Below are 18,241 nucleotides of genomic sequence, written 5' to 3'. Positions count from 1 at the left end.
GGCAGAAAGATAAGGTAACATAAGAGTTGTACTTTCTCTATCAGCAAGGCTGTGTCTTATGAACATTGCCCTTATGATCTTGTCCCCTGCTACAGCGAAGTCAATTGCTGCCTTTGAGAAGATGAGGTGAGGAAGATGACATAAAAGCTCCAAGTCATCAGCTTTCTAACATGAATGTTTAAAAACAGATAATTCTTCCGTGTACAGAGGTAGAAAAATCAGAATTTCTCACGCGTTAAGAAGATATAAACTTCAGGGTGTCATAAAGCATTTAGATATTAATAAATTAAATGAGTAGCTTTCAGTGGCATTTAAATCAGGTAGGAGTAGTTGTCTCTTGTACTATTTGACAATTAGTCAAGCAGAAAAGAGGTAGAATATGTTCTTTATGAAAGTAGGAGGTTATTTTTTTAATACAATTTAGTGTTGGGGATGCTCTCCAAATCTACCTCTAAACATATGTCTGTATGTTTTCTGGGTGTGACTGGAAATGCTCCTCAGTTCTCACTTCTTTAAAGTGGGGAACTTGTTACTGTCCAACAGTTGCAACTTGGAGAGGCTTGCTTATGGAAGGTATTGCTATCTCTTAATCCTTTATTTTTCCTTTGAAGGACTCTAAAGAAGAAAACTTATGAGAGACATGGATATTCTTTTTTTAATTAAAAAAATTTTTTTTTGATGTATGTTTTCTCCTTAGGCTGATGCTTCAAAATGCTTAACATCTTTAAGAGCCAACAGTGTTTTGTTTTCCTGTAGCCAGTACACTTGTGAAAGGGATATCTTCAGAGCTTGTTGGAAGAGATAGACAATAGCGACTGTACAAGACAGTCTTGTTTTTGTTTTTTTACTGCACTGACACCTAGAACCAGTTGCCTTGCTTCTCGTTACTGTAGTGGTAGCTTGGGAGACATCCGTGCTTTGCTGTGCACTTCTCAGATGGGAATGGAAGAGGCATGCTCTCCTGAATTCCTTGTCTTCTGGGAGTGTTTACTGTGTTTGAGGTACTCTCTGAATATGGGAGGATCTTTACTCAAAAGCAAAATACAAAATAAGGGAGTTTAAAGTAAGATCTAGATACATACAGAATGTTTTAATTAAAGTTGTGAACTAGAACTTGACTATAAATATGTCTAACTTCTGTTGATTCTCACCACTGCATTTTGCTTCAGCAGCTGTGGCAAGATGCGTAGGAAATGTGCTTAGAGCTTGACAGGAAAATATTCTGCTTTTCATTTTTGTGTTAAACAGTGCTGTTTTCTGAAGTACTGCTGTATATGGTCTGGGGCTCTTGTGACAGGCACTGATAGACATAAAGTTCTTCGACTGTAAGAAGAAACAAAATTAAAAATGCGAAGAAACAGTGAAAGCAGATCTGCAGCTTTTGTATAGCTTTGTATTCCAATTTCTTCGTAGAGTAAATAGTGGTACTGACTTTAATGAACTTGAGCTGCAGAGGAAAACAGGCAGGGGTTTTATTTTCCTGTCTTCCCCAGTATTTCATCTGCCTCTTCTTTGATCAGTTTACAAAAAAGCATACCTGCACAAACTTCTTAGCTGTTGTCTTCTTACAGCATGTCATGGATACATCTTGACCTTTCTGAGATTATTTTTTTTGAAAGGTATACTTGTCAGTTTTGTCCTGATGTGTTTTTTTCCCCCTTTTGAATGTTAAGTGGGTGGATTAGCTTGGAAACTGTGGTATTTCTGTTGTTGTTTTTGTGAAAGATGATTTTCCAGCTTATTGTCAGAGGAAGGGTAAGGTGCAGAAAGGTACAACAGGCATAGTCGTTTAGCCTGTGCATGTCTGTCTTCTGTTGACACTCTGTGTGGCTTCTGAAAAGCCTGGCTGCAATCTGATGCATTTTAACTAGAGTCAGACACTGATCTCACTATTCTCCTGTGATAGCTCTTCATTATCTTCATAAAAAATCTTGTAGAGTAGAAGTCCACTGTAGCTAATTTCTGATTTGTAACATCTAGTGTTTTCAATCCATTTTAAGTACTGTTGTAGGGAAGGTTTTTGTTGGCTAATTGGATCAGCTTATTAAAGAAGTGAACATTTTTATAAGTGCCTTAATATTTGGGCCTTTTGTTTGCTTGTTCAGTGCCATGTTGCCTAAGTAACTTCTGCTTTGTCGTATTTTTATGCAAGTCAAATGGGTCATTTTAATCAGTTTCTAGTTTCTTGTTGTTGTATTTTTTATTTTTATTTTCTCCTGGCAGTATCAAACAACTTGCTTGATCTTCAGTTGTGGTTGACCTAGTTATTCTGTTTCTTTTATTTGTAAAGCTTTTTCTTTTGCCTGTTGAAGCTGAATATTAATTGTTTTTCCTTGAAAACAGTTACGCTTTGTGCCCTGACAAAATAATGTGTGCTTCAACATCAAATCCAGTTAAGACTTAAATATTGCTAAGACAGTCCTCACACTAAGGTTGTACATAATGTCTGCCTTGCACAGGCTGGAACTGACATTTAAAATTACATATTTCATTGTATATCTGTAAGCAGTATGCTGCAAGCCTGAGTATAATCGCATGCTTTTGAAATCTTTCTGACCACCCGTAGGTGCTATAAGATGTCTGCCTTAATAGACAGAAGGGTTTAAAATAAATGAAATTACAAGTATGACTTTGTTTCTTAAAGTTTCTGATGGGTAAAAAAAAAAAAAAAAAAAAAAAAAAAAAAAAAAGTTGGCCAAATTGGTTAAAATCTGATGGATAATTCACATTTATTAAATAGCTTGTAATATCTGGGAATGCTTAGCAAAGTTAACTTCTCATGGTTCATAACTTTTATCATGTCAAATCTAGATTTTTTTTCTTCATTTTTGATTTGTTTTCTGCCCTCACCAACAAATTCTTTATCTACGGGGTCTGGAATGGACATGTAGAGCTACCTTTGAGTAGCTACCATTTTTGTATGGAGAAGGACCAACATCCTGACACCAGGGCCGGAGGGTTTGCAGTGCATTGCTAGAGTACAGAACATCAGGTGAGCTGTCCTCTGCAGCTGAAGTGTGTGCTGACCCATGAAAGACCTACCAGAGAAGTCCCAGGAGCAGGCGAGCTCACCTGCAGGTAGCTGCCTGCTTTCTTTTGGCTGCTGCATTCATAACTCTGTCCCCTGCACTGTAAGGGGGAGAAAAATGGGTTGAGTGAGATTACAGGTTTCCAGTCAAAGTATCTGCACAGGCTTTGAGAGGCTTTGTCATATCTTGGCAGTGTTTGGATTGGGGCAGTTTTCCTTTCTTCCAGGAGAACCGCTGCAGGGTTTCTGAGTGCAAGTGGTCTTGATAAATGTATAGGCGTGGGCTTTAATTGTGCAGTGCCTTGAGTGCTCTGGTCAGTTTGAAGCTAAGTAATTGTGAGATTCTGCTTTAAAATATAAGTGCTTGGCAGTATTTCCCTGTCACATTTTTTCTTTCAGGCTTTTAAGCATAGTCTTAGCTACAGGAAACAAAAGTTAGCTGTTTTAAGCATTTGAACAAAGTGTCTATGTTGCAGTAGTAAAAAGTGAGGGCATCACATGTGAAACTTTAATTCTGGCTAGGAAATTACAAATTCTATTATGATATTTTTACAGTGCAGCTCAAAGAAGAATAGCTGATTTGTGTAAGAGCATTTGCCATTTTCTGGGGTCACACGCTCCGGTTTCTGGTCACCTTTCTTCTTTCTCCGCTGTTCCTACACACAGACTCTCATGTCTTGTTGAACAACAGACATGCATATTTTTTCTTCTTAACCATGTGAACACCATTATCAGAAAGGGCTATTTGGCAGTGAATGGGCGGCGAGCAGCAGCTGCCAGACAAATTCACTTCATTTTCCCTTTTGGCAAAATCACTGGGTTTACTTTTGCTAGTGTTTTTTTTTTGTTTTTTTTTGTGTGTGTGTGTCAACGTGCAAACTTCATGAATTCCCAGATTGGGCTTTCTGGAGAAGTAATATACATATTCTTGAAAGACTACAAAGTGAGCATCTCCCGTGTTGCTAACATCTGTCCTGCTTGAGGCAATAAATATACAGTACATGCTGTCAAACAGGATGAACACTGTGCCTTTGACATTGCACAGGTGTCTGTAACAATGCTGTGACACCCCTTCCAGTCGTGCTTTGGGTGGAAGAGAGTAGGTCAGCACCTCGATCATATGCGAGGGCAGCAATTTTCACTCATCTTGTTTCCTGTTGTTTACAAATGAGAGGAGTCTGGTCTCTGGAACTATGTGGCATCTAAACTTGTGCCTTTTGGCTTTCTACGAACATTTAGCTAACTTCAAAAGCTGTTATGACAAGTGACCTTTTTCACTAGTTAAAATACATGAAATATGACCTCTTTTACAGGAAAACCACAACCCACAGCATGGCCTACAGCCTCTGAGCAAATCTTGTTCAGTGTGATTGCATAAAATCTTTACTAATGAAATAACAAATACATATTTCTAGGGATACGCATTTGCTGGCAATGCAGTAGTAGAGATTTTAAAGCGAAAAGGATTTTTTTTCCATAAGGAGACAGATCTTGTTACTAAGAATTAATTTTGAAACCTTGTCATAATGAAAGGGCAATACAAAAACAAAAATATAGCCCAAACTAATAAACGTCATTGTCTAGCTGAAATGTATACATGGGGGATATGTATGTATACATGTATATACTTGAGCAACACTTGAGCAACACTTGAACTTGTAAATATGTAATCAGAGTAACTAAGCTGTCCAGTCACCTTCTGAGACAGAACCATACCAGTGGCTCAAACTGAAAAGAAAATTGCAGTGTGATGCTTTTTAAATTGAGTTTATTGCTGTTTCAGTGTAAGGGGATGAATCTTTCAGCTGTGACCATAAGCAAAATATTTTGAGAATTGCTTTGTAGTCATGTTTCTAAATGCTTTTTTTCCGTAGCAGTGTCAGGATTAGGCACTGGGTTTTTCAGTTACAGCTGATTGAAGAGCTTTAGCATTATTTCTTGTGCTTAGATGCAGGCAGCAAAGTTTTAAAGAAGACTGAAAAAGCTAGATTATTTTTCTATCCTCTTTCCCAGCACCAGCAGACATAAAGAGAGCTGGGAGATGCTTATGCTTGGGAATAAGTCATGTTACAAGATTCAGGATTTGACAGAAAAGCAAGTAGCCAAGGGCCAGATTTGTAGGCAGCTAGTCCATGTGTAGTTGTTTGATTAGGTACTGCGACACTAAAAGGTGCACTCCTCTCTTTCATGAGATAGAGAGATAAATTCTTCACTGCGTTGTCATAGCAGAGTCCTAAACTTAAGCTTTCTGGAGGAGCACTGATGCTGTGCATTAGTGGGCTGCCCACTGGTGAGTTACATGTATCTTCATACTTAGCAGTCCTAATTTTTTTTTTTCAGCATATAACTGAGTATAGAATTTATAGCTGCACAGAGGAGTTCTAATGTGTGTTGTCTTCCTCTTCCCCTTCTCTGAATCCTAAACAAAGGAATTTCAAAACCTAAGTGTAAAAATACATGTAAAAAAATACGTATCTTTGTTCAAAAACAAGTACATAAGCATTACAAATACTGCATGCAAATATCAGAAGTCATTACTGGAAAGGAGGTGTTTAACGCTAGAAGGTCGTGGAGTACTTAGGAGGGGAAGGTTCATTGGAAGATGCACTTCGAGGCAGGAAGAAAGGCATCTGTAGATTCAGAAGAGTCCTTGTGACAGCAGGCAAACAATTCGTGAGCTGTTTTCTATTATTCTCATTTCTAGATCACTTTGCCTCTTCATGTTCCCATTACATCTCCCTTCTTCCTTTCTGTCACCCCATCTTCACAGAAACAAGCACATAGTGTTCCTATCAAAGACATCCTACAGATTCCAAAATATCTTTGAAAATCCTCAGACAGCAGAGCCATCATCAAAGTGAGACAGAATTCCTGGGGTTGGTTCTGTCTAAGAAGTTCTAATTCACATTTTCAAATGCTTCCTTCATATAACTAGTATCATTATTTTTTCATTGTCGCTTCTCTTCTTTTCTTTTTGAACAATAATTGATTAAATAATATATTGTTATAATTCTTTATTGGATTGTTTTTCTTTTTTTCTCAGGCTTCTTGTGCTGTAGGGTATCTTCTGCTCTGAAATGGATAGTGTGGAATGATATGTGCAAGAAAGATGTTTAAGCAGTTAGACAGTTTCAGAGTTTCTGGATGACAGTAGATTCCCATCACTTGTACTTTTGGAGGCTGACATTTATTAAGTCCTTGAGTGAGCCTTTTTGTATGCTTTTGCTAATGCATACCAGGTTTACAGAAAGGGACTGTCTGATGAGAACCAAGCTGGCTTGTATAGTATGATGAGATCTAGAATAGTCAGGTTTTAGAATTGAAACCAGTGCTATTTGATTTCTTTCCAAATCCATGTTTATTTGAGACACTGTACAGGCAGAAACATTAAACGCTGAACCTTTTCAGGAGAACTGCTTTGCTGCAGCAGCTGCGGCCAAAGGAGATTCCCTGCTGGAATGCACTGACCTTGCCAAGGTACTGTAGCCAGGCAAACTCATTTCAGCTGGTACAATGATGTTTTATGGAAAATGGAATAACAAAGAGCATAAGTGCATGAAACAAATATGGAGGGGTGGGAGCAGTAATTGCAATTAACACCAACAGAGGAGCAGTAAAGAGTTATGCACTGAGAGCTATAACAGAAGTTGAGTTGAACCAGTAGAGATTTTTTTTTGGTGTGGCTGAGAATGATTAACATGCAGGAAGGCAGTGCACAGTGAGAAGTGCTATGACACATGATGTAGTGCTTTGTTCTCAACCTGGTATGAAAAAAAAGTCAGTTTGAAAAGCTCTTGAAAATTCACATATAGCATAATTTGATAAATATAATAAATAAATATATATATTATTTAGTGGAGTTGCTTTAAAATTCACATTATCATTTTAAACCACAATTATACTCTCCTATGGCCTTGAGGGAGTCACAAAGAACTTGGAGCCATCCTTGACTTTAAGATTCAGGCATGTGACATCTGTCTAAAACAGAGTGCACTTGTTTTTTCTGCTTTTGAAGAGAAGACCCTGACACTGAGGAAATGTGATTGAAGGGTGAGCCACAGACCAACAACATATACTTCAACGATGTGTGGAAGTAGGAAAGCAGAAGAAGGATTTAACAGAAACAAACAAACCCCAAAAAAAACCTTAAGATTAAAAAAAAATGTATTTAGCAAATCTGTTCTGGATGGATAAACTGATGAAACACATTTGTCAGCACTAAGCATGAAACGTACAGTATTACAACTGAAGTACCATAACAAGGAATTTGGTTGTAAATAAAAATGTGTTTTTACTCATTCTAAACCCTTTCCCCCATTTAAAATATGGCTTATTTTCAAAATACTCCAATCCAGCCTAAGATAGCTTTGAATTTGTTGAAGTAACTTGAATGATTTTGTTAATGTGACTATTTTTAAGATACTCAAAACACATACAAATGAGAGATACTACTGGCTTTTTATAGCAATATGGCTTCAGATAACTGAAGAGAATCAACATTCTGTTTTTCCCACTGTTTACTGAAGCAACACAGTAATATGCTTCAGCAATAACTTTTTTTTTTAACTACAGAAGGAAATAAAAATTGTGATCTAAACGTGAGTTAGCTTATAAAACAGCACAAAGAGGTTTGCAGCTCAAAAGCAAAACACTATTATCTGAATACATGTCTTTAAACAAAAATAAACATTGCACATCTTCTGAGTGATGTGGAAGTGGCATGTGTTTAATTCTTTCACAAAGTACTATAAGAGGAAGGAGAATTTGAGTATTACAGAGACTGCAGGTTAGGATTGCCACTGGAAACAATATCCATAATATGGTGATCCACCAACAGGTCTAGAACAGGTGTAGGAATTGGTCTTCTGCTATTGTATATGTACAACATATGTTAATACCTTCATATTATCTCACAGCTTGAGAAAATTAAATTATTCTTTGGCTTTTTGGAAATAACATTTTTAATAAATGTAGTATGTAGTTACATGGAGTCTGTGTTTTTGTTTTGTTTTGTTTTTTTTATGATTTGCATCCCATTCTTTAATGAAAATCCTTTTGCAGGTTGTTTTTCTGGGGAGGGTTTGTTAAAGAATTCTAACATTGTAACAGAATTTAGGAGACTGAATTTGGAATATATCAAGGAGAAAGCCTTTGTCTAGAAAAGTGGCTTGCTTTGTTCCACAAAATTCCTTTCACGTTTAATTGACTTAAACTATTTTAAAAAATAGCTTTACTTTTGTTGATTGTCATGTATTCTTGCCCAAACATTAGTTGATTCTGAACATAATGACAGCAAGGCCTGACCTTAAATCATAAAACAAGAAATAGATGCAATGCGCTTGGGAGCTGTGGAGAACACACAGTCCAATTACTGAAATTACAATTACTGGAGTGTTCTTGGCTGGGCTTCTGTGTTTCTCTGAGTCTGGTACAAGGACTCAGCTGTGTGTTCTCTCTTTCTAAAGGGGTATATAAAATAATGGAGAAGGTAGTGACCGATTCTCACACCCTGTTCACCACTCCACCCTCCACCTAGGTAGGTGAATACTCTGCAGAATACCATTTCCAGAGAGTACAGTTGTGTACTGGCAGAAAAATGGATGAGATAGCCAAAAGGTTTTTCCCGGGACTTTTTCTGATTGTAATACAAACCCTATTTAAACTTGTAAATTAAATATATACATACATTGTGAAGTACTGCAGTTGTGTGAATGACAGTAAAATCTGGTTTGCATACAGTTCTGTTACTCTGTCTGCTGTCTGTGTGAAGCCTAAAAATAGTTTAAAAAGGAGCAGGAGAAAACAGAAAGAAGGGGAGCACAAAAGGACTGGAGACCTTGGAATAGGTTTCAACAGTGACCAATAGCACAGCATGGCATTGAACTTTGGCTGTTCTTGTTAAAATCTTTATCAGAATGTTAGAGATGGTTTTATCCTGAAGTTATTGATATAGACTCTAAACCTTACTGTTGTAAATGGATACCAAAGTTAAACATTAAAAAAAAAATCCAAAACATTAATGTCAACAGTTGTTGAGGGTCCTTCAAAGCATACACAAAAGTAGTAGAACTAACTACAGAGATGATAAAAACATTCAAAACAAAAAAGTGCCCAACCTACCAAACAAAAACCCGACAGAAACCCTTTCTCTTGTTACTTTTTGAGAAATGTGTTGATTCTTCCTTTTAATACATCAAAACCCCAGGCATGTATTTTTATCTGCTCTAGGTTGTCCCTGCTTGAACTGAGGGGTTGGACCAGATGACCTCCAGAAATCCCTGCCAACCTCAACCATTCTTTAACTATGTAGTGGGCAGAAGAAAGGCTGTGCAATAAAGTTCACCACTCCTTCAAATGTGCCAATATAATGTTTATGAAGCTATAGCACTTACCATATCACTGAAATGAATTAGAAAATGAAACAAAATCAAAGTTCTTGAAGGTTTACTGGAAATCTTGATTTCTCCCAACAACAGATTGCACTGACAAAAGGAACTGGACTATGGTATGCAGGTAGTTGTGAGTAGTTAGCTTGAGGTGAGATGTACCAAAAAAAAATACAAGTGTAATCTGTGTTTTTCTTAACTGTTATGCTTCTATTTCATAGTCACTGGAATCATACTTGCCAAAATGGATGTCCCCTCTGAGATCTTAGAGGACAATTTATGACTAGTATTTTGATTTACGGATGCATATGAATGTGAGACTCTTACATGTATGCTTGCATCTTTTGAGAAGGACCAGTGCTTATTGTACAAAGATTATGAAGATTGTTAGTAATACCATAAAACATGTTGTCCTTAGAAGGAGGAGATAAATGACTTGCATGGAATTTATTAAGGTTGATGAATTTGAATTTCTCTTTAATGAAACCAGTTAGATTAAGAGAATTAAGTGTTTCAGGAATTCTTACAGATTTAAAAACCGTGAAATTGCTAATTATTTTTTTTGTACATGTTTGTCTGAAGTGTATTTGATTAGATTCCTTTTCTGTTATCAGTTGTGTCATTCATATACTCAGCCTTAAAATAATATAATCTACACCCCAAGTAATTCACAGTCTTGAAGAGCTTTATGTATGAAGTTTGCATATAAAATTTTACAATTGTTCAGTTTATCTCATGGAACTACAGCTGTTTTAAAAATCTCTTTTTGTGTGTGTACAAATATAAACTGAAGAATGCAGTACAAAGAATTTGATTTGTAAGTAATATAGATATAGCTAAAATGTGTCAGGTATGAAACACCAATAAGAAAGTTACCTGATCAAAATCAGCATGTATGATGAGAGTAAGTAGGAGAAAGACAAGAATAGAAATTACAGAAATATCAATACAGAACACATTTAAAGCAGATATTATGAACATTAGTAACAGATAAGATAAAATTGCAAGAATAATTTCTGTTACAGATTCGAGAGTGACATGGAATGTATGGAATTGACTGAGGCAGGAAATGAAAGACTAAGGAGCAAAACCCAGTTTGAGCTGCAGGAAGCCTATCGCTTTGTTTTCCCAACTAATAATTTATGTGTAGCTGGCTAAGGAAATCATAGCAATAAAGGATGTTGCTTGAAACATATAAAAAGAAAAAAAAAAAAAAAAAAAAGAGAAAGTTATGAAGAAAAGATAAAAAGGAATATGATGATTAAGGCAACCACAACTGAAACTCAAGAGATTCTTGTCTAAGATGATAGTGATTATTATCAAAAGGATTTCAATATATTCAATTAATATTTTAAATAAAGTTTTCAAGTTGCAAGGGAGAAAGCCAAGAACATCACTGATGGCTATGTTAAATTTGGAATGGACAGTTTATGTGGTTCTATAGTTGGAAAGTTTGAAAAAGATTTGACTTTTCACACAGAGCTCTCCTTGAGTAAGACAGCAGAAGCAGACATTTCCAGGGAAGTAACTAAAGCAAAATAGTTGGACTTTTACAGTTACCGCTGCCTTGAGATGGAAGAGTTGGTGATGGTTGGGCTGGATGACCTTCTGAAGCCCGTTTCAAGGTAGAGAGATTTCAGTGAATAAGGTGTAACTAGACTCTTCTGCAGAATCCTGAAAAGGAAGTTGAATAAAGTCATGACTAATTCAGTATTTAATCTGTTCTGTTTTGTTTAAACAAGAAAAGTGAGCAAGAATGTGTGGGGTCCAGAAAGAGTCAAGGGTGGGACCACCCTTTTAGACGAAGAAAGCAACAGTAACATTAGATCCGCCAATCAAAAGATCTCATTCCTGAACAGAATAGCATTTAGCTCTTGTGAAAGGCTCCTAATTTGTTTCAGCTCTTTCTGAAAAAAACAGATAATTCTAGACGGTTTGTCACATTTTCCATTCTGGGTATTGTGTTAAACTGTCCAACTGAATTTTCATTAGCAATGCTACTTAACTGGGGATGTACAAAAGTGCTATAGTATTGCACATCAGTCTTTCAGTGAAATTGATTCCCATTAAAATTACTCAGTCTCTACTAGAAAATGGAAAATAATGAGTTGTTCATAACCTGGCAGGCTTGGACCCTGTGTCAAGCATTAACAGGTATTGCTGTAGTTAGTGTAACTTGCCATTATCTTGATTACGTGAAACATGCACAGTAAGGAGCTGTTTGATGAGAATGAAAGTACTGAAACAGGATAAAACCAGTGAACAGAATAAAAGACGAGAGGCAATGGGAGCTCTGTGCCTGGAGTGCAAATTTGTTTTTGTTCCATGTTTAAAACTATATCGAAATAGCACATGGGCATGTATTTGTGGATGCTTTGGGCAGAGTTTGCAGAACGGGAAACCAACAGTTTGGACTTGGATTATGAACTCTTGTCACTTTTTATGATTATTGACTTTTTTTTTTTTTTTTTTTTAAGAGTAATACAAGTCATTTAAGCTTGTTTGAGGCCAGGAAGCAGAGCAGCTTTTCAAAGAAATTCTTTCCTATTTTTTTCTCTCGCTCTGTAATCTGTCTGCACATTCTACAGTGTAAAATTTGATCAGTGGGACATGAAGGTTGTATCTTACAATCAATTAATAGTATATCTCTCTGAAAAGCTTCAACATTTCACATGATGACTTTAATTTGCTGCAAATGCCTTTCTAAAATCTGCAGTGTTCTGCATTCAGAAATTAAGTAATCATGATATGTACCTTTCATTAATAATTTCCCTAAGAAGGTCTGAAACTCATATTTTTTCTAACTTGTTGTTTTGTGCTTGAGTAAGGTATGTAATTATAAATTCTTTGCAGCCATAATCCATTTTCATTGTAAGTAAAAATAGCAATTTCTTGCCACAACTGCAATATATTCTTTCAAACTGTTGACAAATTCATTTTTTTATTTTAATCTTGCACATGTAGCCTTCCTCCTATTAGTATTTTAATCTGTTAGCTGATCTGACTCGTAATTCTGCAGTGCTGTCTTTAGATAGTACTTTCAGCACAGTGGTAATGCTCTGCACAAAAAGCTGTGGAAGCCCTGTGAAATATTTGGATTCCGTGTAGCATTGCCCCCCCCGTTCACAACTAGAAAACGAAAATATCCTTTGTTTTAACGTGCTGTGTGTTGAAATTGTGTGTTCCCTCTAACTCAGTGTGACAAACTGTGTGCTTAGGTGCACATACAGCCCAGCTGCCAGCGGCAGAGGAGCATCCATGGATTGGTGGTGCATCACCAGCCCACATCGACTTTGCATGCAGGTCTGCAGGCAGCTGGCCTGGGTGTGCCTGGTAGTGTGCTAAGCCAGGAGTGGGACACACAGTCCCCAGTGCTATGAGATGTGCCATCCTGAGGTGCTTGGGACATGCACAGTGCCTGTCCAAGTAAATCAGATGTGAGGGGTGCTGCTGGTGGAGTTTGTCCTCCAGACGCAGTCAAAGCACTCGGCTCCTTTCCATCCACTGCCAACATTAAAACGAAAGTGGTGAATGAGAGGGAAGAAGCTGTATGGCTTGCTAGGGAAGGCTTAATAGTGGGTGGATGCATTTCTGTGGCACTGCAGTCTTGTGTACATATGGTTGTTTTTTATACCTGCTAGAATTTGAAGGTTTTTTAAACAAAAATGTACAAGCCAATTATCAGACCTAATTCTTGTTTAGCCTTCATAAGGTGGGAGATGCAAAAAGAAGATTGTAAAATGTTATTCCGATATATTTAATAAGTGGAAAAGGCTTATAGAAAGAATCTTCTTAAAATATAATTTTGTAATAATTATTGCCAGGCTAAGCCTGACACTTCTTCTTTTTCAGCAGCAGCATTCTACCAGTGTAAGTTACTGCTCAATTTCACATGAAACTGCATCCTAACCTGCAGTGCTTGCTGGTGATAAAATATGTTGTGGTTATTGTAGAACATAGCAGGAATAATAACACAGTTGATTTCCTCACTTGCTTCATGTAAAAAATATGCTTTATTTAAAGGAAAAAAATCACGCACTGGAATGTCCTACCATTTGCTTCTAATATGTGGGTCTTGTCTATTTTATTGATTCGCTTCTTAAATTAGGCTTCAGGAAGTTTTTGGAAATGCAAAATTATCCTTCCCCCCCCCAACCCCTCCCCCCCTTTTCTTTTTCTTATTGTAATGTAACACAGTCTTCGCAGAAAAATAGGGTTCTGGACATCTTTTTTCCCCTCTATCAGTGCTCTCAAAGGCAAGACAGATCTTTTCAGTGCAATAACCTAACCAGTAACAGGCAGCTGTGAGTTAGCAGTGCAGTTGCATTTTTTAAAGAATGTATTTTTGAATAAAGGCTGGAATTCTCAGATGCCGTGTTTAATACGGAATTTCTATTACTAAATTACTAAAAGCTTTACAACAAAAGAGAAATATTTTAATTTTTTTTTTAACCTGAAACAGACTAATGCATATGGAGGTAAAGCGTAAGTAAGCAAAAGGTCACACAGCAAGTTGACATTAAATTCAGGAACAGAATCCAAGCACTGTCTACTGGGATGCAGGATTATCTTAATTCTGGTTCTTCTCAGCAGCGGGGAGCAGGGATATTCATAACGTGTGTTGTAACAGTTGACGCAATCCGAACTATTCTTATGCTATCAGATACTCTGAAATAAAAAATAAGTATGTCTGAGACACTGCCAAAAACTCAAAGCGAGAAATCCACACATCCTTTTACTGTCTTTAATTTTGTGCTGTAACCATTATGCCGGTCTGGACTGTATTATTGCAGTTTACTCCTTTGTTTTTTTATTTGGCAATACAGAGATGGTACACACAGCAGACTGGTGGGTGAGTGGATGAGTGGGTTTTGACAATTATGGTGTTTATGGCACAGTTAAAAACAGTGTAAGTGAAACTTCAGATTTGCATCTCAGTATGGCCATATTATGTAAAATCAGGTTTTATGGAAAGAGTACCTTAGAAATGAGGGAAGGGGTGGACAGAGGATGGAGCTGGGCTAGTCCTGAAATTGCTGGCGTGTGTTACTTTGCTTTTTCTTAACAGCTGGTGTCATGCTGCACATTTGTGCCTACAGCGGCATGACAAACGTACCGACGTTGTTTGAGCTTCATGTAGCGCAGGAGTTCTGGTCTGGCTTAAATGAATCGATTTTGGAGTGAACTTAACCTAATACATAATCCTACTTTTCGTGTCTTTGCATTCCAGGCAGACTTCTTTATTATCTGAATCATTTATTACCTAATGCTGTTCTCAGAATAACAAAGCTATACAAGATACCTCACATGGAGGAAGATTCTCTATGTAGTGGGAATCTTTGTGCGTTATTGTGCATCTTACATCTGTAGTTTGGCTCTTTAATGTCGCCATAGGATATACAACTTGCTTGCTGAAAGCAAAGGGCTTGTTTGTATTTTTAGGCTTCATTTGTATTTTCTTAATTATTTTTTTTTCTTGCAATCAGGGGATTAATTCATTCCTTGTGTTCCATCATCCCAGTAGTGGTCTGGTTTATTAAATCACGTCTGTGATACTCATGACCTTGGAAAAGTCATAAAAATTTCAAATGCCCTCTGCTCTTCTCCCATGTCACTTTAAAGGGCTAACCTAATGGGGCAAACGACAGGGAGCAGAAAGAAATATGCTTCATGGATAATTAAAATATATATATTTTTTTCCTTCTTGGTGTTACATTTAGTTTAGAATAATTCATTTGCATTTTGAGAAGCCAGGTTTTGTAATTCAAATAACCTAGGTAACCCGAATTCTGCATTTGGAATGTTGGTTTTAATAATTGACATTTATATTCATTCCCAGAACACGTTTTGGCCCTTTTACAGAAGTGACACAGAGAAATAAGGCTTCCTCAGTGCTACAGTTATTAAGATCACAGTACAAAATCAAACGTTTTTGTGGAGGTGATGCAATAGCTGTCTGTTGGGGAATACTGTTTTATGTTGTCCTGTTAGATAGTTTTTAATTGGTGCTTAGAGGGAGTAAGCCCTTGTTTCATGAAGCTTAAGTATTTGAAAAGAGGATACGTGGTTAAGGGAAGCTATGAACGCTGTGGCACAGTGTTAGGTTAAATTAACAGTTTTCTGAGAGGAAGAATATTTTTTAATAACCTTTCATTATCAAGGAACCATAAAACAGAGGGAAGTCAGAGCAAAATTTGTGTGCGCAATGGAGATACCCAAATATAACTTTACTTCCCTGCAAAATCATATGAGTACTCCATTGAGTGGAATAATTGCATGCAGCACCAGCTCAAAAGAAAACAGTTGTCTCTTGTTTACCCCTTTACTGTGGCCTCTTCTTTTCAGCTGCAATTACATAATGTATTAAAATCAACTGAAGTGCGTTACTGGAGGACACATGTGGAGACTTTCTTTCCTTAATCAAATACTACAGTTTAACAGTGAAGACTGCATAAAATATTTTCGCATGGTACTGCTTCGATTTAATGTTCTAGTTTTTGCTGGTATATATGCACCCGCCTTTGTACACCTTTTGTTTTTTTTTTCTAGTAGTGGTAATGTAAAAGGTTAAGGAACATTTTCACCTAGAACTGTGTGTTTCTGATGAACTCCCATTTTCCCATAGCAATTTTAGTAACCACACGCTGTTTTACTGGAAGAGTGGCTTGAGGATATTGCCTGATCTCTCTACCTCCCATGGTAAACCTTCTGTTTGTTTTGTGAATTTAGTAGTCAGAGGTGCGTGATAAAACTTGCCATCTCTTACTTAATGACACTTCACAGCCAGTAAGACTGCCAAACTGCTGTACAACTTTGCTTTTTACTACATTAAGCAACACAGAGGAACAGATCACAACAATTATTTTCTGTCCTAATCCCTCGTATTGAGTGAAACATTTAAGTCTATAAATAGATATGTACAATAAAATAAAAGGCTTAAATGGAGGAAATAACATCTTCACAGCTCCAAATGGGTCTAAAGAGAGGAAAAAGTGCAGAAAGACCCTAGTCAAGAAAATGGAGGTTTTCAGCTGAGTGAAACATGAGTTACATGGGGGAGGAAAGGTTAAGCTGTATTTATCATAGTAGGTTTTACTGGAAATAATATTTTTTCCTGGCAAAATCACACCAGGGGAACAAGCTGAAAGTAAATGTTTCTGTTTTCTCTAGTGATAATTGTTAAAAAGTAGAGACACTTAAAATAATCTGTGTGCTGTTTTGCAGAGAACAAGTAGTTTGTCAAAGGTTTACAACCTTTAATAACCAGCTGGCCCACCTGCATCTTTGATGCTTTAAGAGTAAGGGGGTGGTAGTCTTCCTCACATACCAAAATCACTTGCGCTACCAATGGTTTTCTTTTTATTATGGAGCTTGTGATTTCCCCCATGTCTTTTGGTTTTCAGGAGCTGTATTTCAGAGTGTAGAAACACTTTTTGAAATACCTTCCTACCCCTATGCCTCCTTCATGAAATTAGTCAGGCGTTGAAGACTAAGGTGTAACACTGGCTTTTGTGGCCCTTTACTTCTGTTTGGGTTTAGAAACTTTTCCAAAAAACTATCATCATATCAGAGAATCCCAGAACATGGTGCTCTAATTTGAGATTCCTGCGTGGAGCCTGTATGCCTTGCCATGAAAGCAGCGCACAGCTCAGTGGAACCTGGAGTTACAAAAGCAGATGTGCTTTTGGGGGAGAGAAATGCAACAGATGTGTGAAGTGCTTGTAGAGCTGCAGGTTTCAGTATTTTTAATGTGAATTTTTCAATTTGCTTTTTTCTCCTAGGGTCTCAGATGAGAATCTTAGGTTTCCTTTCTTTTAAAAAGAAGTGAGCTCTTTTTGAACTGAGACCGAAGTGCCTCTCCTTGTTGTCCAAAAGGACAGCCTTCACCATGGTTACCAGATAGAAATATGAGAACTTGCACACTTGTTTGCAGTGCTTCTTTTGAGTGCTGATACCCACATTGCTGTTACTGGATTACCCATAAGGATTAATTCTTTGTTGGAAAACAGAGAATCTTTTCTTGAATTAAGAAAATGGTGGGTAAAAAGAAATACATAAAATTTAAATAATTCTGACTTAGAAAAATTGAAGCTTTCAGATCTGAGATTCTGACTGCAGGTTACCACTGATTCAAGAAAGAGAAGAAATTATTATAATATGCTTATAAAGTATGTTAATAAATGTTTGAAGATCTGAGCATTGTGATGCCTGGAAGTTCGTTAAAATACAAAAACCTAGCTGCACAGCTACTCAAATGTTGTGCAGGTCCAGGTTTTGTATAACTACCTGTTATCTTCATTTCCGATTTTAAGTGATCATAAGTATTTTAAAGTGTAAATCTATAAAAAAAAAAAAAAAATCTGTTCCACTGGCATAGGGAAGTCATTTTGAAAGAAATACCTGCATTGTAATCTGTCAAGATGGTACTGAAAAAATAATCCCCAATGCTCATAAACCTTCACTGAAAAATAAACAACAAATCACTCATTATTAGTGTTTTTTAAAAAGTGAAAATGAAAAGGGTCTTAAAAATGCAAATGTTTGTCTCAAAGTATGCATAAATGATGCAGGGAGCTTTCCTAATTTAACAAAAATTCCTGGTCTATTTTCTTCTACCCATCAGAGTTTCTTCTACTTGGATTTTATGTTTAATTAGGATTAATCATGTGAAGTGTAAAACTGTATCTTGGGGTCCAAAGGACTTAGGCACTGCAGGTTTGGGCTGTGTGTGGAAAGTACTGAACAATACATAAGGCAAACTGCATGTACCATTCACTCATTTCAGTGTAGCTATTTGCAGTTAGGGACCAGTTTTATTCTGGAGTGC

At 36.9% G+C, this 18,241-nt stretch overlaps 1 protein-coding gene across 9 annotated transcripts in view; it reads left to right on the top strand.

The window, feature by feature from the left end:
* Positions 1-18,241, top strand: part of COMMD10 (COMM domain containing 10) — a 151,232-nt gene that overhangs the window by 24,968 nt on the left and 108,023 nt on the right. The window contains exons 6-7 of one of the 9 annotated variants that reach the window (XM_068667782.1): positions 6,437-6,505; positions 9,257-9,286. The exons of 5 other annotated variants lie outside the window; for them this stretch is intronic. In XM_068667782.1, coding sequence (XP_068523883.1) covers positions 6,437-6,505; positions 9,257-9,271 — 84 coding nt within the window. In that variant the 3' untranslated portion in view covers positions 9,272-9,286. Of the gene's footprint in view, positions 1-6,436; positions 6,506-7,043; positions 8,013-9,256; positions 11,578-18,241 lie in introns of those variants that run through there. 3 more of the 9 variants (XM_068667783.1, XM_068667778.1, XM_068667784.1) reach the window with 3 other exon arrangements.

Source organism: Anas acuta, chromosome Z (genome assembly GCF_963932015.1).
Source record: "Anas acuta chromosome Z, bAnaAcu1.1, whole genome shotgun sequence".
NCBI lineage: Eukaryota > Metazoa > Chordata > Aves > Anseriformes > Anatidae > Anas > Anas acuta.
The sequence above is the reverse complement of the archived record's forward strand: the minus strand, read 5'-3'. Positions and strand labels throughout refer to the sequence as shown.